Here is a 27,727-nt window from a genome sequence, read left to right on the forward strand (position 1 = left end):
ATTTGACAGATCATTTATGCTAAGGGTTCTATCTTACTGCCCCCACAATGTAGCAAGAAAATTGAACTATAGCACATCTAGACCTTTTTCTGATAATCAATCCACCTTTCCCATAATTTTATAGCATTTTCAAATCCCCATAATTGTATAAATTCAAATTGTAGCTAAGGTATAAACTTGAGATACTTACCTCATCTTCTCAACCACAAGATTCTGCTTGATTCTAGATTCTATGTCCCTTAAGGTGTCTTTAAATGGACCAGCCGCATTTTTCATCTCTTCTGTAATTTCGTTTGGGTAGTCCTCCGATAGCATAAACTTAACAAACATCTGTAGATTTAAATATTTGTTTGCTGTGCCTTTTGACTTCATTGTTTCAAATTTGCAAAAAAATGCTTTGGTCTTCACATCTTTCAAAAAGTCGACAGTGATCTCAGCAGAGTTTACAAAAAACAGAAACCGGGAAACGTTGTCAATCTAAAATGAAAAACGCATACGTTAGGGTATACAACAGTAACGATTCATCAAACACATGCAAATTGATTAAATCACACTTACAATCTGTTGTCTGGTTGAGTGTGCGAATTTTTTCTTCAGATGCTTTCCAAAGCTGTCTAAAACTGGATCTAGACTGCAATGCTTCTGGAAATCCTTGGCCACTACTAATTTTTTTGGATGGGGTTTAGTAGTGCTTGAACTAGAATAAAAAGACAAGAAAAAAAAAATTAGGGCATGTATTGACACCAGACGATTCCTCTACTAATTTTAAAGCTGTTACAAATGTTTTAGACAATCTGGTGACACTTTACTTATCTAGCTGTCTCGGTCAGGTTGGGAAGTCCAGTAGTCTCTTCCTCTTCTTCCTCCTCTTCTCGATATCCTACAGAATAAAATCAAAATCTGCATTAATTCACCTCTATATCCAAATAAGATTAGAAACACACAAATATATTTATAGACTAAAACCACTTAGCATTATGGGACTCTCTGCCGGGCCATCATAGTGGTAGCCATCTTGGATAAATTTGGACAAAAAGCTTCAATTAGAAAGGGGGCCATAGAACTAGTGCATGTTTTGCTTACAGCAGGTTACAGGTTAGATACACCAAATGACACTTTTTTTTTGTCAAACAACCGTGATAAATTTGAAAAATGACTAAGTTTAAAGCTCATTGAAAAATGACTAGGCCCCAACACTAATGTCATGTAAAAAATCATAAATGATTCAATGAGGCCATCTTGGATTCTGCCCAAGAAAAAAATCAATGTAAAGAGATTCCTGGGATATATGATTAAAGGGTAGAATTCATTCAAAAAATGTTAGCTGTGGTTATTTTCTTCACTGCATACATGAAGAAAATGACCACACCTATTAATTTTTCCGAATCAATTCTACCCTTTAATCATATGTCCCATGAATCCCTTTACATTGATTTTTTTTCTTGGGCAGAGTCCAAGATGGCTGGAATCTAGATGGCAGCCATCTTGGATTCAGCCCAAGATGGCTTCCAACTAGATGCCCATAGACATTACTAGTCCCATTAAAATGTGTCCCCACCAATAACAATGTAAAATAGAGTACATACCTTTCAGATGGTTTGTGGCTCACAATGCAGCCAGAACGCTCCAAGAAGTCTGCAAAGAAATCTTGGGGCTTTGTAAATTGACTGCTTTCTAATTTCAGGGAATTGTATGGCACAATACTCAACAAATGGACTATTTTGTGCATGTTTTCTGTAGCCATCTCCACTTCTCTCATAATCTCCTTCAGTTGAAGTTTTCATGCAAACTCTCGATGTTTGCGTAGGTTATGTTCAAGCTTCATACAATTCTTGCAGACTAGAAGTTTGGTGAATTGCTTCATGGAAGATGCCATTGTTGCAGGATTCCAAAGGAATGGTTCTTTGCGATGTTCAGCTGGGATGTTGATCCTTCACTTTACAAGCTCAGAATGAGTTTTAGACAATTTGGTATCACCTTTCATACACTGAGGGAGGACCAAGAGGACAACTATAAGGTGTGAATCAGTAATGGGGGAGGAGCTTCTATTGTCCATGTTCAGCCAGGATGGAGCCAGCTACCAGAAAATAATTTAATTAGCAACAAAGCAAATAGTAGCTATATGTGCAATGCTTAGTGCAACAAAAACAGTATAAGAGATGGCTCCACTATGTATGACTTTTGAAACCTGAATCCATGATAGGACCCCAAATAAAATGTTTTACTCCGTTTCAAAATGGCAGAAACAGGTCTGAAATGGACTGGGCCAATGTTAATTCTATAATAGCTTTGCACCCTCACATGTTGATAGTCATACATGGTAACTACCCTAAATTTTAGGTTCTAATAGCAATTGCTATATAATATTATGCAATATTCAAGCCATAGGTTAATGAAACAGGCTTATTAGTGCTCCAGTTGTCCTAAGTTTTAGGCGTCTAATTAGACCTGTTTGAATCTGTTTGCACACAGACATTTGTGTACCTGCCGCACACTGTCCCATAGCTAGATAGCCCTGAAACCTCCTCCATAGGCTTACATTGAAATAGGCCTCAACCCCAATAAATTTGTCACAAAGCATCTCAGCGATTCACGGATGGTTTGATCAGAAGCCTGGTGTTTAAATCTATCCTTTAAATGTACGGTCTTGACAAGGAATCCAAAAACAGGAAGAAAATATGCACCTATGTTTGAATTGAAATAACACCAAAAGCCGGACAACTGGATACGAAAATGTCCACTTAGCGAGTATTGGGATTAAACTGAATTCAATTCTTAGCCACTGTTATTTAAAAAGTAAAAATGCCAGAAACCCAAGTGGGGTCTTAAATTGATCAGGGGGATTTATAGAAGTTTGTACAAATGTTTTTGTGTATCTGCCCCACACTGTTTGAGCTACATGGCCATGAAAATCTTGCCACTTGGTAAGTACTCCAGTACTTGCTAAGTGGAAGGGATTGTGTCCAGTTGTCTAGTTGAATGTTTGGCTGGACAAGTGGCAGGATTCCCTTCCACTTAGCCATTCCTTACTCTGTTGTATAATATAAAATACCAACAGCACAACTTAATGGTATAGGGGACCAATAGTACAATGAAATTTCTAATATGAACGCTAAGGACTTAATTGGGAAGCATGGCTCCCTTCCCCCGCTGATCAAAATGTGTGTTTACTTTAAGATGAGTCATCAGAAGCTCCTGCACTGACTGTATCTTATCTGCTCCCTGCCCTTCCCCCAGCACCAGTTCTGAGAAGATAATGCTCAATGACTTTCATTTGAGCAACTAGTACCCAAGCACTTTAGTGCTCAATCATTACTAGACATAAAATAAGTTTTGCAATGGTTTTTTTTTTTTCGCATTGAGAAACTGATACTAGATACCAACATATTTTTTTTTTATTAAATTCTTTTATGAAACATACAAATAGCATCATACCTTAGATGGGGCTTGTATTAATAGACCCTATCTACATTAGGGCCTAATATTATAGTTGGGGCTAGCATAGTTAAAGCCTAATAGACCACAACTACATGAATACACCAGAACTATATTAGTAGGTACTAACATAGAATGGACCCATTAATATACAATAAAGCACCACTCAGGAAATGCAAATTATAGCCCCCATTAACAAGTTAGCTTATGGAGGAGGTCTCATGGCTCCAGTACTGGCTAATTAAAAGTAAAACTGTCCTCTTGTCAAGTACTCCATTACTAGCTAAGTGGAAGTAAAACCGTTCTTTTGTCAAGTACTCCAGTACTGGGTAATTGGACGGAATTTTGTCCAGTTGTCATTCTGTCTTTTAGGATTGTAAATTGATCAGAGGGACAGGTGTTTTTAAAAACACTCATGTATCGGCCCCACAGTCCCATAGCTAGATGGCCCTGAGACCTCCTCCATAGACTTACAATGATATAGGCCTCAACCCCTATAAACTTGTCACAAAGGATCTCAGCGATTCAGGTACAGTTTGATCAGACTCCTGGTGCAAAACTCTATCTATGTACATGTACTGTCTTGACAGGGGAACCAAAAACAGGAAGAAAATGTGGACATATGTTTGAACTGAAATAAAACATAGAACCCCACAAGTGGAAATGAAAGTATTATCTTAGCAAGTACTGGTTTTCGACTGTATTCAGTTCTTAGCCACTGTAATTTGAAAAGTAAAAATGCCAGAAACCCAACGGGGGTCTTAAATTGATCAGGGGGACTTAGAGAAGTTTGTACAAATGCAATCCAACTAACACTTCTCCAAAGGCAACGTTCACATCACATTGCACAATTGGACTAAATGAAGTCACAAAAAGCAGGACAAAAACCATCACAACGCTTCAAGATTAGTCTGGGGACTTTTTTCATTCTTGGAGACGGTATGCTGCTGTGTTCTTCATGTCTATAAAGAAGAGTAAAACCTAGGTTAAAACAATATATAGAAACAGAATAGTACTGTGTTAGACACAAAAAACAGACGTAAAGTACTATTGTATTGATATACATTTATTACACTGCTGTTTTTATACCATAGAACTTTCCATCACCTATGTTAAAATACAAAGGTTTGTTGTTCCAAAACATTAAATATATGCACTAATTACCTGGGAAACCTTCTTTTCCTCAACGGCATCTGTGTTTCGGACCTTGCCTTGTACATGCTATAGCTGTGGCGGGCGCTCTCAGCCTGAAAAAAAATAACATTACTATAGAAACAGATAATGCAGACATTATCACTACAATTCTGCCAAGTCCAGCCCTCTACCTGTAGCAATGGGGCTGGCTTGCGTTGCCACGTGCCTACAAATGCATCACTGCAGTTGGGTTGCTTTGCATAATCTCTTGAGCATTTTAATGGCCAGGTTTTCAAAATGCTCTGAAAACTCAGTAACTGTCAACTTTTAAGTGACAGAGTGCCCAGTAAGGGGCCATGTTTACACAAGCAGAAAGTCACCCATTTGAGCGATAACTCGGCTGACTATTGGGCTGTTTAAAACCACCCTTAGTCTGTAGACTTCTCTATCACTTGTAACTGTAGTAGTTACTTGAGGGTATATGAACCTTTGAGTCCTTCTGTTGATATGGGAGTCACTGAAGTCATCATCACCATGGGCAGTGTTGTCTTCAACATCCTGGGTGCTTTGCCCTTCCTCTCCACTGCTTTCATCTTCTGCTCTATATGAGACAAAAAACAAACTGTTAAGTTATGGCAGAGGTTTATATTGACATGGGAAATCATATCTGCTCTGCAATAAATTACCTTGAGGTGCTGGCTCCGGGGTTCTTCCTTTTTACTCCCTGCCTCTGCAACCAGTTTGTACCCTATACAGATGTTTTATAATGTATTTTCCCTGTAGTGTCTCTCTGCTGTCATGTCCGAATGATTTAGGTGTCTTGCAAAAAGCTTCTTGTCATTTCTGGGAAGTTCAGTTATGGTCCAAGTCTCGCAGACTTTTCTGACCAGCTGACTGGTGATACGAAGGTCATACCTAGAAAGGAATTGAGTAGATCATAAATACATGGCACAAGCTCAATTTACGATTTTTTACTTCTATTACATCCATCACTCACTTCCTGTGGTATCGTGCAAGGTCATTGGATACATTGTAAACCCTTTTCCCAGTAGTTGATAGTAGGAATGTATCTGGTGATTCATTTGTGTGCAGTAGCGGTCTCACTTTTGTGAAGTAGACATTAAACCACTGTAAAAAAAAAAAACATATCACATGGGAAAAGTTTGATTAGGATTTTTCAAACCTAAGGTACGTAATTTGAGAAATCTTACCCTTTCCTCTTCCATATTGAGCACAAAACAGGCCACTTGGTAGCAGTCTTATGGGATTTAACTCCAACGACAACCAGTCATTCTTTCTTTTGATAGGTGTGGTACATCCTCCCCTTCCACTCAGGAACCTGTGAGTCAAAATGATGGAAAGTTGGAGTGACAGGTGGTATTAAAGAACAATAATGGAAAGAATGTTGGTACTAACGGTCAAATTTCTGATGACTCCAGGCCTTTGCAAATGATGTAGTAAAAGCATAGCCTCGATGTAACAGATAATCTCAAGCTGCTGGTTTATATCCTTGGACCCATTTTGGACATTTTTGATGGCATCTAGGAAGGTTGGCTTTGCCACTTGTAGAAGCTCCTGGCATTGTTGTGGTTTTTTTTGTTTCTCAAATCCATGTACCTAAAAAAGGATTAAGAAAGGTGATAGTTATGTCAAACCTGTTTTAAAAGTATGTGTGAAACATCGGGGGAAGGAAGATATACACAACTTAAAAAAAAAAAAAATTCTACTTATGTAAGGACACATTTTGCCTGATATCATACCTTTTGCCAACAACTTCATTTGCAATGCCCTTTGAAATTGTCTTCTGAATGTCAGCAGTCACATGATTGAAGTATTTGATCGCCTTGTATAGTCGCGGCTTGCGCCATGTTACACTGGTCGCAAACAGTAGATAATTTACAAATCTCCGGACATGCTTCAAGTAGTTAAAGGCTGTTTGGTTGCATAGGCCATTTTCTGCCAATGTGTTGAAGAAGGAACGGGATTTTTCTATATCTTTTACAAAGTCAAGGCTTACACGTTGTGGGTTCATGAAATACAGGAATCGTGCCACATCTTGAACATTTTGCCGGTATCTTTCCAGTCCACAAGATTCTTGCAAATCTGAAACCTTTCAATATTGCATGATCCTTAGGATGGCGGTCATACATGCCAGAGTCCTGCATGTTTATCCTTGTGCCAACAGTCCAATTCATCTGTGTAATCCTATAAATTTGGAAGAAAGAGTAACAGGTCAGAATAGAAACAAATTACTACTTTGAGACCAAAACTATGTACAGTATATTTACACATTATATATAGATAGATGAGAAAACCCTAAGGTAATAAGTTGCTGGCATGCTCATCTTTCGTCTCATTATTATCTTCCTCCTCTTCGTCTACTTCTTCCTCCTTTTCCTCTTCTTCCTCCTCTTCAAATGAGTGAGGCATATACTCTGTATCATTGGAGTCAGTTTCTTCATCAGATGATGAGTCTGCTTTATCCAAAAGATTTGCAATTTCAGAATCTGGGAAGGATGGGATGTCTACAGACTGTGGTAAGTGATGTGAAGATAATCTGGAGGATATAGATGGTTCCTCATCTTCAAAAGTCCTGTAATTACAAAAAAAGTAGGATTAATCTGTCAAGTAAAAACGTTAGCAGGTCAACAGTGTTTCTGAGTACTTAAGCTGGCATAGTGTACCCAGGATGTGCTTAGGCATATGCTATGTTTGAGCCATAGGTTAGTTAGCAATCCTGGAAGTGCAGAAACATTCAAATAAACCTAGTCTGAGTTATGTCTACTTTAAGGGGGGTGCACTTCATAAAATAAAACAATTGAAGTCAGTGTTTCAGATGCCATCATGCAGGGGAATAAACTTTGTTTGTATTTAAACTGACCTGTTATCAAGATCCTCCACAACGGATAGCTCCTTCTCTATGGTGGGGGAATCTTTGTCCACAACAGCCTGCTTTTCCTCCTCGGCTGGCTCATCTGACACAACAGGAGGTTCATTCTCCATGGCTTTCAGCTCATCCTCCACTTCTGGTGGCTGATTCTCCACTGCTGGCAGATCATCCTCCACTTCTGGTGGCTGATTCTCCACTGCTGGCAGCTCATCTTCAATGGCTGGTGGCTCATCTTCCATAAGCAATATGCTGGCAGAGGTAGATGGCTCCTCAACTTCAACAATACTGTAAATGAAAAAGGCAATTCAATAGTTAGGATAGTTTAAAACATAAATATAAAATCTAAAAAGCCATACAAGTAGGAGCAGCCAAAGTATAAAATTTTAGTAACGGTGGTCCATACCTGGCCACAGGTGGCTTATTGGATATGATAAACCCTCTACCCTCCAGGAAACTGACAACATCCTTTGAATCCATTGACATGATCTCTTCATAGGAAATAATTGTTCCTTTTGCTGAAATGTTGACCATAGTCTGTTTAGCTGCCATCCTCTCCTCCTCTGTACCATAACGAAGACATTTTCTTTTATGATGCTGTGCCAGCTGATCAAATGGTTTGTGACACAAAGAACAGGACATTGACATCCTGAAACGCCTGTTAAACACCAAAAGTGAAAGATTAGGAGCAATCTAACTAAAAATCTGGCCTCTCCACCTATTTTAAACTGGACAAGTTGCCGCCTTTCCTCAGGTCCAGATAATTGTAAACAAAATGAGTAATGGTTTGGTAAAAGTAAAATTAGAAAATTGAACGAATTTAACCAAGGCCAAGTACCGTTTCATTAGAAGGAAAAAATAGCCCTTAAAGGGGTTGGCCAAGTCAGAACAATCACCTTTCGGACCCTCCCATAGACAAATATGCAAATTGTTGCCGATCGGCAACAGCAGAGTCAAGCTTGTTGCCGATCGGCAACAAATTGGCCATTTTGCGTCCGTACGGCAACAAAAAAGTCAAGCTTCGTTGCCCACGGGACACAAAGAGGAAATTTTGTTGCCGTACTAAGGTCAACCTAACTAAAAATCTGGCCTCTCCACCTATTTTAAACTGGACAAGTTGCCGCCTTTCCTCATCAAGTCCAGATAATTGTAAACAAAATGAGTAATGGTTTTATTCGGACTCCCATGACAGCACCACGAGAGAGGGGATCCGCCCTATAGGAACAGGAAACCTACAGATACAAAAAGGGCGGCACCTCTCCCACGCATCAGTTGGTTTCCTGTTCCTGAGGGGACGGGATCCTACAGAACAGCCGGATCCCAGGCCGGCTAGCCGATACCGGTAGCGAGGGGGTCTCCTACCTTGGCCTGGTGCGGATCTCCTGGAGGACGCCACGGTGACCCAGGATGGGTGTCACGGCGGTGGCGTGTGCAGCAGGGAGCGGCGTCCGGAGGATGTCCGTCTCCGGAATTAGGCCGCCGCCGGTGAGTATATTTCCCCCCGGGGGTTCCCGGCCCCGGCGGCGCAGGTACGACGGCAGCGCGGCTGCAGGGGGCTGCGACCGGGTGGTGCTGCTTCCAGGGCTCCCGGGCGTCCCGCGTGACTTCCGGTCTTTCCCGGGGTAGCGGTGACGTCAGGGGGCGGGCGGAGGATGCGCTTCCGGGTCAGCGTGCCACTGCGCATGCGCGAGGAATCCAAGATGGCGGTGCCCATCGGAAACACCGATATCGTCGGCTTTCGGACCGGGTCCAGCGCCAGCTGGGTTAGGGAGCCCTGTTAAGGGGGGGAGGGGCGCGGCATGGATACTGCTGACCGGAGGAGGGGTATTTAGGCAGGACCCTGGCAGGGTACCTTGCCTTGGCCACGTTATTACATGCAGCCATGTACAGCAGCAGTGGTAATGGAGAGTGATCGAGAGCAGCAGCAGCGGCAGAAGCAAGGGCGACAGCAGCGGCAAACATCACTGCCGCCCCTGGATGACCTTCGGCAGGTCAAACAGAAAAAAAGTGTCCCGTGACAGTAATGAGCGGCCGGGACAAAGTGACCAGTCCACTCGTAAGAGCTCCTCCAGGCAGACAGGAGCATCGACCGAAAGAATCCCCCTCGTTCTCCGGTACTTGATTGTGGCACTGGTAAGTGATCTTCGTGAAAGTTCACTCAGTGACGGGACCCCCCTTCTGTGTTTTTTTTTTTTTTTTTTTTTCTAGGGGGAAAAAAGCTACATGTAAAAATAAACATAGGGAATGCGCACTCTGTGCATGCCCATTACCGGACGCGTGCCTCAAAAAATTGTGCCCCCCATGTATTCAGCAGATGGTGGCAGAAGAGTCGCCCGCGGTAGCGGCGAGTTTAAGGGACATTGTCAGGGCAGAAATGAGAGAAACCTTAAAGTCCTTGTCCCAGCCGGAAAGTTTAAGGGGCGAGGTCCCGGCAGAGTCCAATTCCTCGGTAGAGTGGAGAAAAAGCAGAGACTCCCAGGCTTCATCTCCCTCGTCCTCCTCAGGAGAAGAGGACTCGGGGCGATTATGTCTGCCTCTTGACCGGGTAGACAAGCTGGTCAAAGCAGTCAGAGGGACAATGGAGGTAGAGGAGCCTAAGCCCCAATTGTCCATGCAGGATGTCATGTTCTGTGGGCTGGAACAGAGGAAGCGGAGAGTCTTTCCGTTGAATCAAAAGATACAGGATCTGATCCACAGAGTGGAAAAAAACGGACAAAAGAGGGTCTCTACCACCAGCCCTCAAACGAAGATACCCCTTCGACTATCCGGCAGTGAATTCTTGGGACAGAGCCCCCAAATTAGACGCAGCCATTGCAAAGGCATCAAAAAAATCCTCGCTCCCCTTTGAGGACATGGGATCCCTTAAAGATCCCCTAGACAGGAAGGCTGATACTTTCCTGAAAAACACCACCTGGGAAATGGCGGCCGGGTCCTTAAGACCAGCAGTGGCTTCAACGTGCACGGCCAGGTCCATGATGGTCTGGTCTGGACCAGTTGGAGTCACAACTAAAACAGGGTACATCAAGACAGACAATTCTTGGGGCCCTACCGACCATCCAGGAGGGAGCAGCCTTCCTTGCAGATGCCTCAGCGGATGCAGTGAGAGTGGCCGCCAGAGCAGCAGGTCTCTCTAATGCAGCTCGCAGAGCCCTGTGGCTAAAGTGCTGGCAGGGAGACATCCAGTCCAGAGCAAAGCTCTGTGCGATTCCATGTGAGGGCGAATATTTGTTTGGAGCTGTCCTAGACGAGCTGCTTGAGAAGGCGGGGGACGACAAGAAAAAATTCCCAAACCTTTCGTCTGCGTCCTACCGTCGTCCATTTGGTAGAAGGAGATTTGGCCAGGGGAGAAGGCGCAACTCTTCGCCTATTAGAGATCGGCCCAGATGGGAAGACAGAAGGAGACGAGGTACGGGCTATATGTTCACACGCTCGTCGAGAGATCAAAAGAAACCAAATCAATGACTAGCAATTCCTGTGGGGGGTAGACTGTCATCCTTCTTCCCGGCATGGTCACAGATTACGAATAGTGACTGGGTGCGCAAGGTAATATCCACCGGGCTTAGGTTGGAATTTACCCAGATCCCGCGGGACACCTTTAAACTAACCCCCTTAAGATCTTCTCATCTCGAACAAGCGGCTTTAGAAGCGGAAGTCTTGAGCCTATGCCAGAAAAATGTCCTGGTAGAGGTTCCAGAAGCTGAAAGAGGAAGAGGGTTTTACTCTCCCCTGTTTCTGATCCAGAAACCTGATGAGACATTCAGAACAATTATAAACCTTCGTTCCCTTAATGAGTTTTTGATTAATCACACATTTAAAATGGACTCCATTAATACAACAATAAAAATATTGTTTAAAGGTTGTTTTATGGCAGTCATAGATTTGAAAGATGCGTACTATCATGTACCTATCCATACAGACTTCCAGCAGTTCCTGAGGGTGGCAGTTTCAGTAGGGGGCACAGTGCGTCATTTTCAGTATAAAGCCCTTCCCTTTGGTCTCTCAGCAGCACCCAGGGTTTTTACAAAGATAGTGGCCGAAGTTATGGCTCATTTACGGGAGGTTGACGTCTTAATCATTCCATATTTAGACGATTTTTCCATTCTACATGACGGCACCACGAGAGGGAGGGGATCCACCCAGCGAGGACAGGAAACCTTCAAGATAAAAGGGGCGGCTCCTCTCTCCGCATCAGTTGGTTTCCTGTCCTCGATGGGAAACCCTCAAGATGAAAACCTCTTGATAGAAGAAAGAAGAGGATGCCTGGGCCTGGATCGGGTGATCAAATAGCAGGCGCCGGTCTGCTACACCTGATACCAGGTACCGGTAGTCGCCTCGAGGGTCATATATTCCTATGTCCCCCCTGAGCGAGAGCATGGCCACAGCCCATGGGGCAGATGCCCGGGTGAAGCTGGATACCCTGGAGGCCACAGGTGGTGTACCCTCCAAGAGGTAAAGATACCCCGTAAAACGTCCACGGAGGCCACTTTTCGTGTTCCCTCCCTGTCGACGTACGGTGGCCATGCAGCCCATGCGACACATCGGTGTCTGGGCGAAGATATTGCTCCTCGGGGGTGCCACGTTGGTGTACCCACCCTGTTGAGACCCGACGCCAGTCCCGCAAAGATTCAGGGGAAGGTTTACCTGGTGGATGCGTTGGTGGTATAGTGGTCGCCCATCCTCTTCTCCTCAGGTAAGAGGGAGCAGATGGCCGGTATAGGGCCCAGGCGCTCACCGGGCAACCCGGGATCGCGCCGCTGAGCACACCGGGGCGGCAAGGATGCGCGCATGGGAGCACGCATGGCGGGGCCTTGCTGGGAGGAAGCCGACGCTAAACCGGAAGTGGTAAGCGGCGACCCGGAAGTAGTACTGGCGCGCTCAGCAGAGACACAGGAGGGTGTGCGCAGTTACTGGGGACGCGCGCGCACAGGCGGTGGCGCGCGCGCACACAGGGCGCGGGGACCAGGCGGTCCAATTAGGAATAAAAAAAAAAAAAAGGGGGAATAACCTTCCCTCTTAGACGGAAGGTGACTGCTCTCATTAAGTGGCTCCTGCTAAGCACCTGGAAGCTGGGGGCTGCTATTTAAACCAGTAGCGGCAGGCGTCACTACACCATTATATGGTAGGGTGTGACTGCTCTCAGCACAAGATAGCAGCAGACATATACGGCAGGATGGAGAGCCCCTCACCAGAGCATATACAACCACGCCAGGAAGCAAGGCGGTCACGCTCACACGAAAAGAGCCAGACACGCCGCAGCAGCAGTGGAAGCCGCTCGGGCAGCGCACGGGCGGATCGTCAACGCAAGAAGGAGGGGTCCCTAGTCTCCTTGGGAGACAGTGAGAAGACCAGTCAGCCTCCAGATCCGGTACCCGTTTTATGAAAGCGTCCGAGTGGTGAGTGAACTACGAGAAAGTCCAGTACTCTAATGTCTGTTCTCTTTCTCTTGTCTCCTCTCTTCCTTCTCCTCCCTCTCTTACATACACTGGCGGGGTGGAGTATAGGAAGTCCCTAGGAAAAGTAGGGGAAAATCTAAGAATAAAGAATGTGCTTTATGCAAAAGTTCCGTAGGAACAGCCTGGAATAAAAAGTTATGCCAGGAGTGTATTAACAAAACTATAGCGGAGGAGACTCCCTCATTTTCGGATAGTCTGAGGTCCCTAATTCAAACCGAGGTTTGTAAGTCAGTAAGTGCATTGCAAACTGCGGATGCAGATAGGAAAACTAGGGATAGATCCAGCCCCTCAGGGGTCTCTCAAGAAGACTATACAGGATCAGAGGAGGACTCAGATAAAACGCACTATTCAGATAGTAGCTCAGATGGGGAAGATACGTTCCCAGTAGAATCTACGGATGAACTTATTAAAGCAATCAGATCTACCATGGGTCTGGTAGAGGAGCGAGCAAAAAAGACAGCCCAAGAACTTATGTTCAGTGGACTACAAAAGAAAAAGCGTAAGACCTTCCCTATTAATGAGCAAATAGAAGAGCTCATAAAACGCGAATGGGAAAAACCAGAGAAAAAGTCCCAGATATCTAATTCTCTGAAGAGGAGGTATCCCTTTGAGGAAGAGGCATCCTCATCCTGGGATAGAGCTCCCAAAATCGACGTAGCGATATCAAAAGTCGCCAGGAAAACCTCCCTACCCTTTGAGGATCTGGGGTTTCTGAAAGAACCGCTGGACCGAAAGACTGACAGTTGCCTTAAGACAGCCTGGGAAACCTCGGCTGGGGCACTAAGACCAGCTATCTCAGCTATGTGTGTGGCTAGGTCTCTAAAGATATGGGTAGACAACTTGGAGGATCAACTAGAACATGGAGTGCCCAGAGAGTCAATTCTGGAACCATTACCGGCTATTAGAGCGGCGGCAGACTTTCTCGCAGAGGCTTCTGCAGACTCGGCCAGACTAGCAGCAAAGTCAGCAGCCTTAACCAATGTAGGACGGCGCGCAGTATGGCTAAAATGCTGGCCGGGGGACACTCAGGCAAAGATGAAACTGTGCTCTCTGCCATGCGAGGGAAATTTCTTGTTCGGACCAGCGTTGGATGACGTATTGGAAAAAGCGGGTGATACAAAGAAAAATTTTCCAAAACAACCATTTCAGGCGTTTCGGCGCTCCTTTCAGAGGGGCCGAAAATTCAGAAAGCAACAATTCAGAGATCGAGACAAAAACAATTCTGACAGGCGATACAGAGGAGGGAGAGGCTTCTATTTCGGTAAGCCCTCCAGGGAAGCCAAAAAGCCCTCCCAGTGACGGTCCTTCTCAGGTGGGGGGAAGGCTCTCTCACTTCCTCCCAGCCTGGGAGAGAATCTCATCCAGCACCTGGATCCGACAGATAGTGGGGTCAGGTCTGGAATTAAAGTTCCACCATTGGCCACCACAAAAATTCATTCAGACTCCAGTGCAATCTTCTCAAGAAAGACAAGAGAGTCTGGAAGAGGAGGTATTGTCACTCATACAGAAACTCGTACTGGAAGAAGTTCCGGAAAAAGAAAAAAAGGAAGGCTTTTACTCCCCCCTATTTCTAATAAAGAAACCAGACAATTCCTGGAGGACAATTATAAACCTGAAAAGCCTCAACAGATATTTGATAGTCCCATCATTCAAGATGGAAACCATAAGATCTGCAGTGAAACTCCTCTTTCCTCGGTGTTACATGGCGGTCCTGGATCTCAAGGACGCTTACTATCATGTCCCGATCCGGCAGCAAGACCGCAAATATCTCAGGGTGGCAGTCCAGATAAAATCTCAGTGGCATCACTTCCAATACAGGGCTCTGCCCTTTGGGGTAGCAATAGCCCCCCGGGTCTTCACGAAATTAATTGCGGAGGTCTCGGCACATCTCAGGGAAAAAGATGCCCTGGTAATACCATATCTGGACGACTTCCTGATAGTGGGGAGAGATTTCTCTCACTGTCAGGAACAAGTCAAGATAGTGATGGAGACACTTCAGACTCTGGGTTGGCAACTGAACCTCAAAAAATCCAAACTGGAACCAACAATGATCCAGAATTTTTTGGGCCTAACAATAGACTCAGTGGTGCAGGAATGTCGCCTCCCAGAGGAAAAAGAAGGAAAAATCAAAAACCTAATCAGGACAACATTAAGAAAGCCAGTAATGACTCTGAGGAAAGCCATGTCAGTGTTGGGATCCCTAACTTCCTGCATACCAGCAATAAAATGGGCTCAGTTTCACACAAGGGAACTTCAGTGGTGCGTGTTACAAAACGATCTGAGGCTTCAGGGGCAGTTAGAGCAAAAACTCACCATCCCGGACCCTGTACTCCAGTCACTCAGGTGGTGGTTACAGATAGAGTCCTCCCCAAGGGGAGCACCCTGGACATACACAGCCTCCAGAGTAATCACGACAGATGCCAGCCCTTGGGGCTGGGGAGCCCATCTAGACACCCTATGGCTTCAAGATCCTTGGGCTCAGGACGAAAGAGATCTATCCTCAAACGAGTGGGAGCTGTTAGCCATCGAAAGGGCGTTGGAAGGTTTACTGACACACCTGACAGGACATCACGTGAAAGTCCTATCAGACAATCGGACAGCAGTAGCATATGTGAACCATCAGGGGGGCACCCGTTCTCGGTCATTAATGAAGATAGCGGGAAGAATCCTGACTCTAGCAGAACGTCAGTTTCTCTCATTATCGGCCCTGCATATCCGAGGTGTGGACAACTTGAAGGCAGACTTTCTGAGCAGGAACCGGTTGAAGCAAGGCGAATGGTGTCTAAAAGAGTCCATTTTTCAATGGATTATGCTTATGTGGGGGAAACCCATAATAGATCTCTTCGCCTCAAAAACCAACAGAAAGGTTCAAAAGTTCTGCTCTCTAAGTCCAGCAGACATGCCACTGGCGGTAGACGCCTTCAGGATAAAATGGACATTAGGTCTCCTGTACGCCTTCCCCCCCGATATGCCTCATTCCGTTAGTCCTGAAGAAGATCAGGGAGGACCGAGCCAGAGTAATTATGATAGCTCCCTTTTGGCCGAAAAGACCATGGTTCTACTGGCTAAGAGTGATGTCAGTGACGGACCCGTGGGTACTCCCAGAGGACCACGACCTCCTAACACAGGGTCCCGTCAATCACCCTCCGAACTCCAGGTTGCATTTGACAGCCTGGAATTTGAAAGGTCGCTGTTAGAGGAAAAAAGGGTTTTCACAAAGGTTAATTTCCACCCTAATCAGTAGCAGAAAGCCAGTGACTACAAAAATATACGGGAGAATATGGAGAAAATTTTTGTCCACCTCGGGCCCAATACAGGAGGGGGAAGTACCTGTGAGGGCAGTGCAAGAGTTTCTGCAAAGGGGTTTAGACTTGGGCTTAGCTGTCAGCACCCTCAAAGTACACGTTTCAGCACTGGCAACATTATTCAATTATGACCTAGCAAATGATAGATGGGTGGCCAGGTTTATCCGGGCCTGTACTAGAGCCAACTCTGTCCCATCTCCTAAACCTCCTCCCTGGGATCTAAACTTAGTCCTATCATCTCTAACAAAGTCCATTTGAACCACTAGACGTGACATCAGATAAAGTGTTAACTTTAAAAACAGCCTTATTAGTAGCGCTTACATCGGCACGTAGGGTGGGGGACTTACACGCACTGTCAGCAGACCCGCCGTACACTCCGATTATGGACGATAGAGTTGTCTTAATATTAGACCCAGCATACCTCCCTAAGGTAGTGTCGAAATTCCACAGAGCTCAAGAAATAGTCTTGCCATCCTTTTGTTCTAACCCCGGTAACAAGAAGGAGGAGAGGCTACATTGCTTAGATGTTAGGAGATGTATCCTACAATATTTGGAGATGACAAAACCCTGGAGGAAACAGAGGGCCCTGTTTGTTTCATATCAGGGGGCAAGGAAGGGCCTTAAAGCCTCTAAGCAAACTATAGCTAGATGGGTGAGAGAGGCCATCATACTAGCATATAGTAGTGCAGGTAGGGCTGTTCCAGAGGGCCTAAAAGCCCATTCCACGAGGGCCATGGCAACGTCCTGGGCGGAGAGAGCGGACGCCTCCATCGACCAGATCTGTAAGGCGGCCACTTGGTCCTCTCCATCTACCTTTTTCAGACATTATAGATTAGACCTATCTGCTACCTCTGATCTCACATTCGGGAGAAGAGTGTTACAAGCAGTGATCCCCCCTAAAGAGAATACAAATCTCTGTAACTCTCTCGTGGTGCCGTCATGTAGAATGGAAAAACACTGGTATTACATACCTGGTAATGTGTTTTTTCATGAGACATGACGGCACCCTTATATTCCCTCCCTATTTGATCACGTCATTAGTTGGGTGCATTATTAGTATTATACACTCCCTTGGTGTCGGAAATTTATCAGCGTTAAAGTTGTATTATTCATGTGTACACTAACCTGCGGAGTTCCTCTCATGCTCTGTAAAACAACTGATGCGGAGAGAGGAGCCGCCCCTTTTATCTTGAAGGTTTCCTGTCCTCGCTGGGCGGATCCCCTCCCTCTCGTGGTGCCGTCATGTCTCATGAAAAAACACATTACCAGGTATGTAATACCCGTGTTTCTTGATTGTAGGAAAATCAGTGGGTCATTGTAAATCCTAGATAGAAAAGGCTAGATCCAGGTTAGAAAACCTTGGATGGATTTTAAACTACGAGAAATTCCGACTCCAGCCCTTAAAAATACAGAAATTTTTAGGGTTATTACTAAATTCAGAGACTCAGCAGTGCCTGCTACCACTAGATAAATTACAAAAGATACAGGAGCAGGTTTTTCGGGCAATTGATAATCCATCTATGACCCTCAGACAGGCCATGTCCCTGTTAGGCTCTCTAACGTCATGCATCCCAGCAGTTAGGTGGGCACAATTCCATACCAGACCCCTTCAAAACGACATCTTGGTTAATAGCAGGGCCCTGGAAGGCTCCTTACAAGGTCGAATGTTGCTAAGCCCTTCAACTGTTACATCACTGATGGTGGCTTGATGGCGAGAACCTAGCGTCAGGGGTGCCCTGGATAACACAACCCGTATTATAACCACAGACGCAAGTTCCTTCGGTTGGGGAGCCCATATGGGGGACATAGTGTTACAGGGACAGTGGGATTCTGATTCTGAAATCTCATCCAACCAGAGAGCTATTGGCGATAGAACAAGCAGTCAAGAAACTCATTATCTACCTACAGGGCCATCATGTGAGGATACACTCGGACAACCAGGTAGTGGTAGCATATGTCAACCACCAAGGTGGAACCCGCTCCAGCGCTCTGATGCAGATAACAGAACAGCTCCTCCAGATAGCAGAGAGAAATTGTCTATCTTTAACCGCACTCCACATCAGCGGAAAGGACAACGTAAGAGCAGACTTTTTAAGCCGCAAGGCTCTAAGACAAGGAGAATGGGTTTTGAACAAAGATATTTACCACCAGATTGTCCGCAGATGGGGTCAGCCAGAGGTAGACCTCTTTGCCACCAGAGAAAACAGAAAAGAAAGATTGTTCTGCTCCCTGAACCCCAGGGAAGATCCCCCTGGCAGTGGATGCCCTCCTGATAAGATGGGACTTTTCTCTGGCATACGCCTTCCCACCATTGAATCTTCTTCCTCTGGTAGTCAGGAAGATCAGAGAGGATCGGGCAAAAGTCATACTGATTGCCCCCTTTTGGCCCAGGAGGACCTGGTTCGCGTGGTTAAGGACCATGTCGGTATGCGATCCCTGGGTACTGCCGAACCTTCCGGATCTCCTCTACCAGGGGCCAGTCAGCCACCCACAAGTAGCGGGGCTTCATTTGACGGTGTGGTGTTTGAAAGGTCACTATTAAAAGATACAGGGTTCTCCAAGAACTTAATTGACACCCTCCTAAAAAGCAGAAAATTAACTACCACTAATATCTATGCTAGGACCTGGAAACGCTTCCTGTCCACCTCTCACTTTGACATCAGAGACGGAATTCCCATGAAACATATTCTGGAATTTCTCCAGAAAGGTTTCGAATTGGGTCTCTCCACAAGTATGCTAAAAGTGCAAGTTTCAGCCTTAGGGGCCCTGTTCGCAGATATTGCAAAAAATTATTAGGTAGCAAGGTTCATCAGAGCAGCGGCCAGATCGAGACCTATACACAAAGACAGATGCGTGCCGTGGGACTTAAACTTAGTCCTTACAGCCATGACGGAAAGTCCGTTTGAACCTTTAGATTCCGCCTCACTAAAGGTTATATCTCTTAAGACAGCATTTCTGGTAGCGATAACATCCGCACGTAGGGTGAGCGACATACAGGCACTTTCCAGATTGCCCCCTTACACAGAGTTCCTACAGGATAGAGTAATCCTAAGGCCAGATCCAGCATACCTTCCCAAGGTAGCAACACAATTCCACAGGACACAGGAGATAGTTCTGCCTTCCTTCCTCCCTAATCCAACCAACCCTAAAGAGTAGAAACTCCAGGTGTTAGATATTAGGAGATGCTTACTGACATATTTAGCAGCCACGGATCCTTGGAAGAAGAACGCATATCCTTCCAAGGTCCCAAGAAAGGATACAGAGTATCAAAACGCACATTAGCAAGGTGGATTAGGGAGGCTATCTCTCTTGCCTACACAGCAGGTGGCGGCCCAGCTCCACAGAATCTGAGGGCGCATTCCACTCGGGCCATGGCATCATGCTGGGCGGAAAGATCTGGAGTTTCAATTGATCAAATATGTAAGGCGGCCACCTGGTCATCTCCTTCCACCTTTTTTAACCACTATCGGTTAGACATGGGTGCCTCCTCAGACCTCACCTTCGGGCTAAGGGTGCTGCAGGCTGTAGTCCCTCCCTAAGTTAGTTCACATCTCTGTAATTCTCTCATGGTGCTGTCATGGGAGTCCGAATAAAGTATTAAGTTACGTAACGGTATCTTTCGGAAGGCCATGACAGCACCCTTAGTTCCCTCCCTTGTTCACATATAGGGGTGCACTCCTTTAGAATGTTCATAAAATCACCTTATGTGGGAGATGGCATAAAATAATTCTGGTAAATAGGGTAGATAGGTTGTATATATTATATGTTGTGTACTAACCATGGTAGCCTCTCAAGCTCTGTAATCCAACTGATGCGTGGGAGAGGTGCCGCCCTTTTTGTATCTATAGGTTTCCTGTTCCTATAGGGCGGATCCCCTCTCTCGTGGTGCTGTCATGGGCTTCCGAAAAATACCGTTACCGGTGCATAACTTAATACTTTTGCGTCCGTACGGCAACAAAAAAGTCAAGCTTCGTTGCCCACGGGACACAAAGGAAATTTTGTTGCCGTACTAAGGTCAACCTAACTAAAAATCTGGCCTCTCCACCTATTTTAAACTGGACAAGTTGCCGCCTTTCCTCATCAAGTCCAGATAATTGTAAACAAAATGAGTAATGGTTTGGTAAAAGTAAAATTAGGAAATTGAACGAATGTGACCAAGGCCAAGTACCGTTTTATTAGAAGGAAAAAATAGCCCTTAAAGGGGTTGGCCCAAGTGTAAAAATTTTTTCAATCTAAAAACTTTTTAAAATAAGTATATTTGCAATATACTTTAAAAAATTTTGTTTAGTGAGGGAGATTCATGGAAACCCATGTAATTGTTTACATGGGTTTCCATGGCTCCCAACATGGGGGGCTCATCCCAGGTCACGGCTGGTAAGTAGGGACAGGGTATCCCTGCTCCCCAGCTGTGCGCACTGTATGGCCGGCGTGCATGCGCTCACTGGCCATACAGCACTGCACAGGTCCGTACAGCGGCTCGCTGTGGAGCAGACACCAAGGCGCACCTACCTGTTATGTCCGGTGCCTGCTCCTGGAACCGCTGACACCGGTACCGGGACCCGATCTGCGGCGCTATTCCGTGGATGTCATAATAACGTCCACGGTCCCGCCTCCCAGGCCGGGCCTCGGCCAATCAGCGCCGCGTGTGCACACGCATGCAAGCGCGCGCCCTCGGCGCAGGCACTGAAGGACTGAACTGGCCATCAGTGCCCGGCCCCGCCCCTGGCAAAAAAGAAACTTAAAAAAAGTTTCCTGCCGGGGGCCGACATTACAGAGAACGGGCCAACCCCTTTAATTTGTTACATTTGGTCCAAACTGCAGAAAAATGCATGCATCAATAGTCATTGAGGGGTTAACAGATTGCCTATCAGCAGACTGTTGCTCCATATGGCTAGGCTCCCCATCCTCCTTCCCACTACAAGCTAAACAACCTCAGCTAAACATCCCACACAACCAAAAGTGCAATCCTGAAGTCATGGCAAATTTGCTACCTACATATACAAAAATTAAAACCATATTCTTCTAAATAGGGTAGTCATTAAGCATCCCCACTGTACTTTCTGTAACCAGCTACACAATGCCTTTAGTCAGGCACAAATAAACACCTTCCCCATCATATAGACTTGCTTTGTGTCAGACTCCATGCTTGTCATACTTGTTGTACGCAGCAGATAGCAGTTTCTTGGTGGAATACCGGCACACTCCTAGCGCCTGTGCACACTGAAACTTCCCTCCTAAAATGACGCATTTGTAAACCTAATACATCTGCCTCTGACTGGACAGCAGATAAGTTGATACATTATCGGCTTCACCCTCCCTTCCTGTGTGCAGATCTGTAAACACAGATAAAAACTCCAGTCTGGTTTCATCTTTAGTTCCTATGTCTTCAACTTAATTAGTATGCATCAGTCCTGTTTATCAACCTTAAATAACAGCAGAACATATTTAATTGCAGATCAGATAATACAAAAGAGGCTCCTCTGTCTGTCTGGCCCCAGGGCTGCCTAGCTCAGAAACCGCATGGAGCAGGTACACAAGGGTGTGAACAAACTCCTATAAGTCCCCCTGATCAATTTAAAATACTAAAAGACAGAGTGGCACTGTTAGTAGTATTTAATTGTTTCACAGGGTAATCACTGGTTAAGTGGAAGTAAAATCGTCGTCTTTTCAAGAACTCCACTACTGGCTAAGTGGAAGGGAATCTGGCCACTTGTCCAGCCGAACTTTCTTTTTTTTTTTTTTTTTTTTAAACCAGTTATTTTTATTTGGGTTTCAAAAGATTTTAAACAATCAGTGGTTATCAATATACATGTAACAATTCACATCTTGTAGTAATACAATCAAAGCCAGCCGAACTTTCAACCAGACAACTGGACACAATCCCTTCCACTTAGCAAGTACTGGAGTACTTGCCAAGTGGCAAGATTTTCATGGCCATGTAGCTCAAACAGTGTGGGGCAGATACACAAAAACATTTGTACAAACTTCTATAAATCCCCCTGATCAATTTAAGACCACCCTTGGGTTTCTGGCATTATTACTTTTTAAATAACAGTGGCTAAGAATTGAATACAGTAAAAACCCAGTACTCGTTAAGAGGACATTTTCGTGTCCAGTTTTAGGTGTTATTTCAATTCAAACATATGTCCATATTTTCTTCCGGTTTTTGGTTTCTTCGTCACGAAAGTACATGTACAGGATAGATTTACACACCAGCAGTCTGATCAAACCATCGCTGAGATGCTTTGTGACAAATTTATAGGGGTTCAGGCCTATATCAATGTAAGCCTACAGAGGAGGTCTCAGGGCTATCTATCTTTACTTTCATCTAGCCACTACTGGAGTACTTGACAAGAGGGCAGTTTTACTTCCACTTAGCCAGGGACCCTCTGGGCCCGATTTGTTGGACTGGGACCCTCTGGGTGCAATTTGGTGGGCGGGGCCCCCTGGGTGCGATTTGGTGGGCGGGGTTATTCAGATTTCGATTTGGCGTAACGGCCCTTTAATAGCCAGTTTGGCGCACTAGGCTTCTAAAATTAATTTGGTGCACATTCTCTCTCAGGGGCATGGTCATGTGATTAATCTAGATTTGCATTTGTGCTAGGTTGTGGCAGCTATTATCACCTCTTAGAGCGACAGCCACAGCACATGTGCTAGTGGGGTCATGTAAAGTTCGTAACCTTTGGCATAGTATGCAACTATGTAACTGGGTCTGACTGCGCATATCAATGAGCCCAATCTGAATATGAATTTTTTCAATGCACTATATTGAAATACTAAAATCACATTTATTGGAGCCGATCGTTAGGGAGACCTTGGTTTCTCAGTAATTAATATTTTTTTTTCCTCTTCGTTTGCAAGCTTCTTAATGTATTTCTGTTTAGAGATTTTTCTAACATGAATGGTTTTTAAATAAGTGCTGCCATGTGGTGTTTTTTTTTTTCAGTACTGCATGCATCTGTCAGCTCATTAAGTGGCCACTTTTTTGGCCACAAAATCGCGTTTTTTCAAATAAAAGCGTCCACGGTGAAGCAGGTGGCCACGATGCGTATCCTGAAGGAAAATACAACCTGATTCCACCATCAGTTTTGTCCGTGTGTGTGTGTGTGTGTGTGTGTGTATATGTATGTGTATATATATATATATATATTATAATATTATTATTATTTTTTTTTTTTTTTAATGTCCACGTTCGTGGCACCCAGAACTGGCTAAGGCGCGGTTGACCTTCAAAAAACTTTGCGCCGAAAACGGTGCCATCTCGCACGGCCTAAAAGTGCGTCGTGCACGATGACAGTCCCGAAAATCGCTTTTGCGGCGGTAGGGAGGTCGAAAAGCATTCCGTGGGAACGAAAGCGAGAATGAAAAATGCGCCAACGCTCGTCCGTCCGGACGTCCCCGCGGTCCACCAACCCGAACCGCGCGCAAAAATGGCACGGTCGACGGTGATCCTGTTGACAAGGACTTATGAATCACATTATGAATTTTAAATGTGACAGGAAGAGCCAACCGAAAAGAGACCGGATTAATAATCTCCAAAATCTTGTAAGGTCCAATAAGTCTAGGCTTAAACTTAGGAGAAGCCACCTTCATACTGATATTTTTTGATGATAACCAAACCATATCACCAACCTTAATCTGGGGACCAATGGTCCTATGTCGGTTGGAAAACCACTGGGCCTTTTCATTGGAGAGAGAACTTATCCTCCACTTGGTCCCAGATCTGGTGCATTCTCTCCACCACAGTGTCAACACCTGGGCAGGCAGAAGGCTCCACCTGCCCTGAAGAAAATCAAGGATGAAACCCAAAGTTACAAAAAAGTGACATCAAAGTGGCAGAACTAGCTCTATTTAAAGCAAATTCGGCAAAGGGCAAAAATGAAACCCAATCATCCTGATCAGCAGAAATAAAACATCTCAAATATGACTCCAAGGTCTGGTTTGTTCTCTCCGTCTGCCCATTGGTCTGACGGTCAAAAGCAGAAGACAGCTGAATTCCCATCTTGGAACAAAGTCCTCCAAAATCTAGACAAAAATTGAATTCTGTAAGATACAATGTTCTCAGGAATCCCGTGCAAGCGAACCACCTGTTGCAAAACAGGGGCACCAACTCAGAGTAAGATGGCAACTTATTGAGTGGTACAAGATGGACCATCTTGGAGAACCTATCACAAATCACCCAAATAACAGTCATTCTCTGAGAGACAGGCATATCAGAGATGAAATTCATTGAAATATGGGTCCTTGGCCTCCTGGGGACCGGCAAAGGCATCAACAACCCACTAGAGCAAGAACAAGGTTTAGACCGGGAGCAAGTCCCACAGGACTGCACAAAATTCCTGACATTATGAGACAAGGCGGGCCACCAAAAAGACCGACTCACCAGATCTCTAGTACCAAAAATACCTGGATGACCAGCCAATGCAGAGCAATGAACTTCAGACATCACTCTCTTCTTCCACTGGTCAGGAACATACAACTTTCCACTGGGACAACGCTCAGGTTTGTCCTCCTGGAACTCTTCCAGAGCACGTCTCAAATCGGGCGAGATGGCAGAAAGAACTACCCCTTCGCCTAAGATGGTAGCAGGCTTGGTCACCACAGGAAAAAAGGCAAAGAAGCTCCTAGAGAGGGCGTCTGCCTTGACATTCTTAGTGCCTGGAAGAAAAGAGACCACAAAATCAAAACGTGTGTAAAAAAAAAAAAAAAAAAAAAAACCACCTAGCCTGTCTAGGGTTCAAGCGTTTGGCCGACTCAAGGTAAATCAAATTCTTGTGGTCAGTGAGGACCACGACTTGGTGTTTAGCTCCCTCCAACCAATGTCTCCACTCCTCAAATGCCCATTTTATGGCTAACAGTTCCCGATTCCCCACATCATAGTTACGTTCAGATGGAGAGAACTTTCGGGAAAAGAAAGCACAGGGATTCATTTTAGATGTTACAGGATCCTTTTGGGACAAAACAGCTCCTGCACCAATCTCAGAAGTGTCCACCTCTTCAGTACCTGGAATGGGAGTGAGACACCAGGTTGCCGCAAAACCGGGGCAGAAGTGAATCTTCGCTTCAGCTCCTGAAAAGAAGAAACAGCCTCCAGAGACCAATTCAACACATCAGCACCCTTTTTAGTCAGATCAGTCAATGGCTTGGCATTACTAGAAAATTTTGCTATAAATTTCCGATAAAAATTAGCAAAACCCAAAAACTTCTGGAGGGCCTTCAAAGAAGTGGGCTGAACCCAATCATAAATGGCCTGTACCTTGGCCAGGTCCATTTCAATAGTTGACGGAGACCAAATAAATCCCAAAAATGAAATCCTCTGTACCCCAAAAAGGCATTTCAATCATTTGACATGCAGGGAATTCTCCCTCAAGATACAGAACACAGTCCGAACATGTTCCACATGAGAATCCCAATCCTTGGAGAAGATCAAAATATCATCCAGATAGATAATCAAAAATTTATCCACAAAGGCTCGGAAAATGTCGTTCATGAAGCACTGGAAGACAGAAAGGGCATTAGTGAGCCCAAAAGGCATCACCAGGTACTCAATGTCCCTCCGGAGTATTAAATGCAGTCTTCCAGTCATCCCCATGCTTAATGTGGATAAGATTATACGCCCCCTTGAGGTTAAGCTTGGTAAACCAGCAAGCACCTTTAACTCTGGAGAATAGATCCGAAATCAGGGGTAATGGATACTTATTAGAGTTGAGCGACTTTTGTTTTTTTAGGGTTTCGTTTCGTGAAACTCGACTTTTCCAAAAGTCGGGTCGAGCAAGATCGTCCGATTATAGGGAAAAGTCGGGGTCGTCCCGAAACCCAATGTAAGTCAATGGGGAATAAAAGTCGGTAGTGAGAGGACAGGAAACACACCTACAGTGCCCATTTGAATGCCAAAAGCATCAATTCTTCTTACTTAAGCTTGTCAACCTTAATTAACTTCATAATACAAGTTACGCACTGAAAAATGGGGGTTATTGGGCTACAGTTGTGGGGGGGAGGGCTGGCTCCAGGTTTTCATGTGCCCTGGGCGAAAGAGCGCCCCTTTAACACATACCACAAAAGCAATTTAAGCGGGCACCATCAATAAATAGTACAAAAATATAACCTACTGGGATCGCCAAATTTACATAGAAATACTATGGATTCTAAATAGATGAAAGACTATGCAAAAAAATAATTTAGGATCACCACACTAATAACTAGTAATTGTGAAAAAATCATAAATTTTATTGTACATCAGGTCATGAAACACTACACACAGTAAAAACATTAAAAACAAAGCAAGGGACTATAGCAGACAAGAGGTCCCATAGTCCACAATATGTCCACCAACTGCCTGTACAATATACAAATAACATATAGATCACTATTTAGTAGTAGTATGCTGCTGGTTGTTCCATTTAGGTAAGACCATAGGTTATGTAGAACAAAACCTGATACACAGTGGTTATAGTATGCTCAGGTAGAGTGTAATATCATATCAAGCATAATACCTGAATAAATGACCACACAAAGAATATGTTTAATCCTAATAGTCAGTGGCTCTAGCAGATCAAAGGTGAAGTACTAAGAGATGCACTAGCCCTGATTAAAGTATAGCCATACATCACCATTTCCCTGTCAGGGTAAGTATCAAAGTCCTGTCACCCAGTCATCTCAGTCAGCAGTCAGACAGGCAGCCCATCAGGTGGCATAGAGAAACCCACGCGTTCCGACACACAGGGTGTCTTCCTCAAGGTGAGTGTATCCCATCCCTGTGTACACCAGATATTTATATTCAGCAATCATTAGAAAATAAAGAGAAAATTGTTACCAGCTGGGAGCCCTCAGCAATGGAGCAGTTAAAGTCAGAGTCTCGGCGCATGGTGTAATACCCGGAAGAGCACGCTCAGGGCGAGGGGAGTGACCCACAGGAGTCTGTGACGTAACACAGACGGCGTCTACGCTCATGGAGCACAGCACGGGCTAATCCTCCAAGGTTATTCCAAGTTGTGTACGCAAACAGCGTACCAGATAGAGCAGTTAACACCAAGGGAGGAGTTACACAGATGACGAAAATGTGAGGGAGATTGCTGAGCAGGCAGCGCCCTCATGTGGTGGAGAGGTCATCCCTGTCAAGCGCTCCCAAATGTGTCCACACAATTATTTAACCATATAAACGCCAAGATATAGCACCCTTATATCATGGCACAAAGGGTACATTGCATGTCGTTTTTGAACAGAACACCTTTAACACATACCACAACTCATCATGCTCCGATACGGCAGAGAAATAGCGGTATAGTACAATGAAAAATACCTCACTTTTTACATCTCATGACGAGGCCCATCTATTTCTCCATACAGAATCATTGGTCCCATATAATGTTTGAAACAGTATATGATGAGCTCCACATAATGCTACAGTATATGTTGGTCCCCATGGATGAAGCTCCACTGTCTTATGGGCCCAAATAATGCTCCAAACATAATGGGCCCCATTTCTAATGCTCTAGTGTATAATGGGCCCTGTA

General features: G+C 44.9%; 1 protein-coding gene across 1 annotated transcript; it reads right to left on the reverse strand.

The window, feature by feature from the left end:
- Positions 1-3,377: 3,377 nt before the first annotated feature.
- On the reverse strand, positions 3,378-27,378 carry LOC141050192 (uncharacterized). The gene is made up of 11 exons (XM_073547026.1): positions 27,028-27,378; positions 7,863-8,114; positions 7,451-7,744; positions 6,330-7,162; positions 5,986-6,186; positions 5,781-5,908; positions 5,567-5,697; positions 5,256-5,484; positions 5,057-5,170; positions 4,600-4,682; positions 3,378-4,397 (listed from the first exon to the last, which is right to left on the reverse strand). Exons 1-4 carry the CDS (start codon positions 27,162-27,164, stop codon positions 6,886-6,888), a joined length of 960 nt encoding a protein of 319 aa, XP_073403127.1. The 5' UTR covers positions 27,165-27,378; the 3' UTR covers positions 3,378-4,397; positions 4,600-4,682; positions 5,057-5,170; positions 5,256-5,484; positions 5,567-5,697; positions 5,781-5,908; positions 5,986-6,186; positions 6,330-6,885.
- Between the last annotated feature and the right edge of the window lie 349 nt (positions 27,379-27,727).

This window comes from Dendrobates tinctorius, unplaced genomic scaffold, assembly GCF_039654945.1.
Source record: "Dendrobates tinctorius isolate UK_male_01 unplaced genomic scaffold, ASM3965494v1 ptg000151l, whole genome shotgun sequence".
Lineage (NCBI taxonomy): Eukaryota > Metazoa > Chordata > Amphibia > Anura > Dendrobatidae > Dendrobates > Dendrobates tinctorius.

What these genes read in the sequence shown, in the direction of transcription:
- LOC141050192 (XM_073547026.1), bottom strand. Translation starts at nt 27,164, where the DNA reads ATGAGCGTAGACGCCGTCTGTGTTACGTCACAGACTCCTGTGGGTCAC. An exon ending in TTGCTGAGGGCTCCCAGCTG is followed by an intron (nt 8,115 to 27,027) that starts GTAACAATTTTC and finishes GGTGTTTAACAG; the next exon opens with GCGTTTCAGGATGTCAATGT. An exon ending in GTGGAGGATCTTGATAACAG is followed by an intron (nt 7,163 to 7,450) that starts GTCAGTTTAAAT and finishes TTGTAATTACAG; the next exon opens with GACTTTTGAAGATGAGGAAC.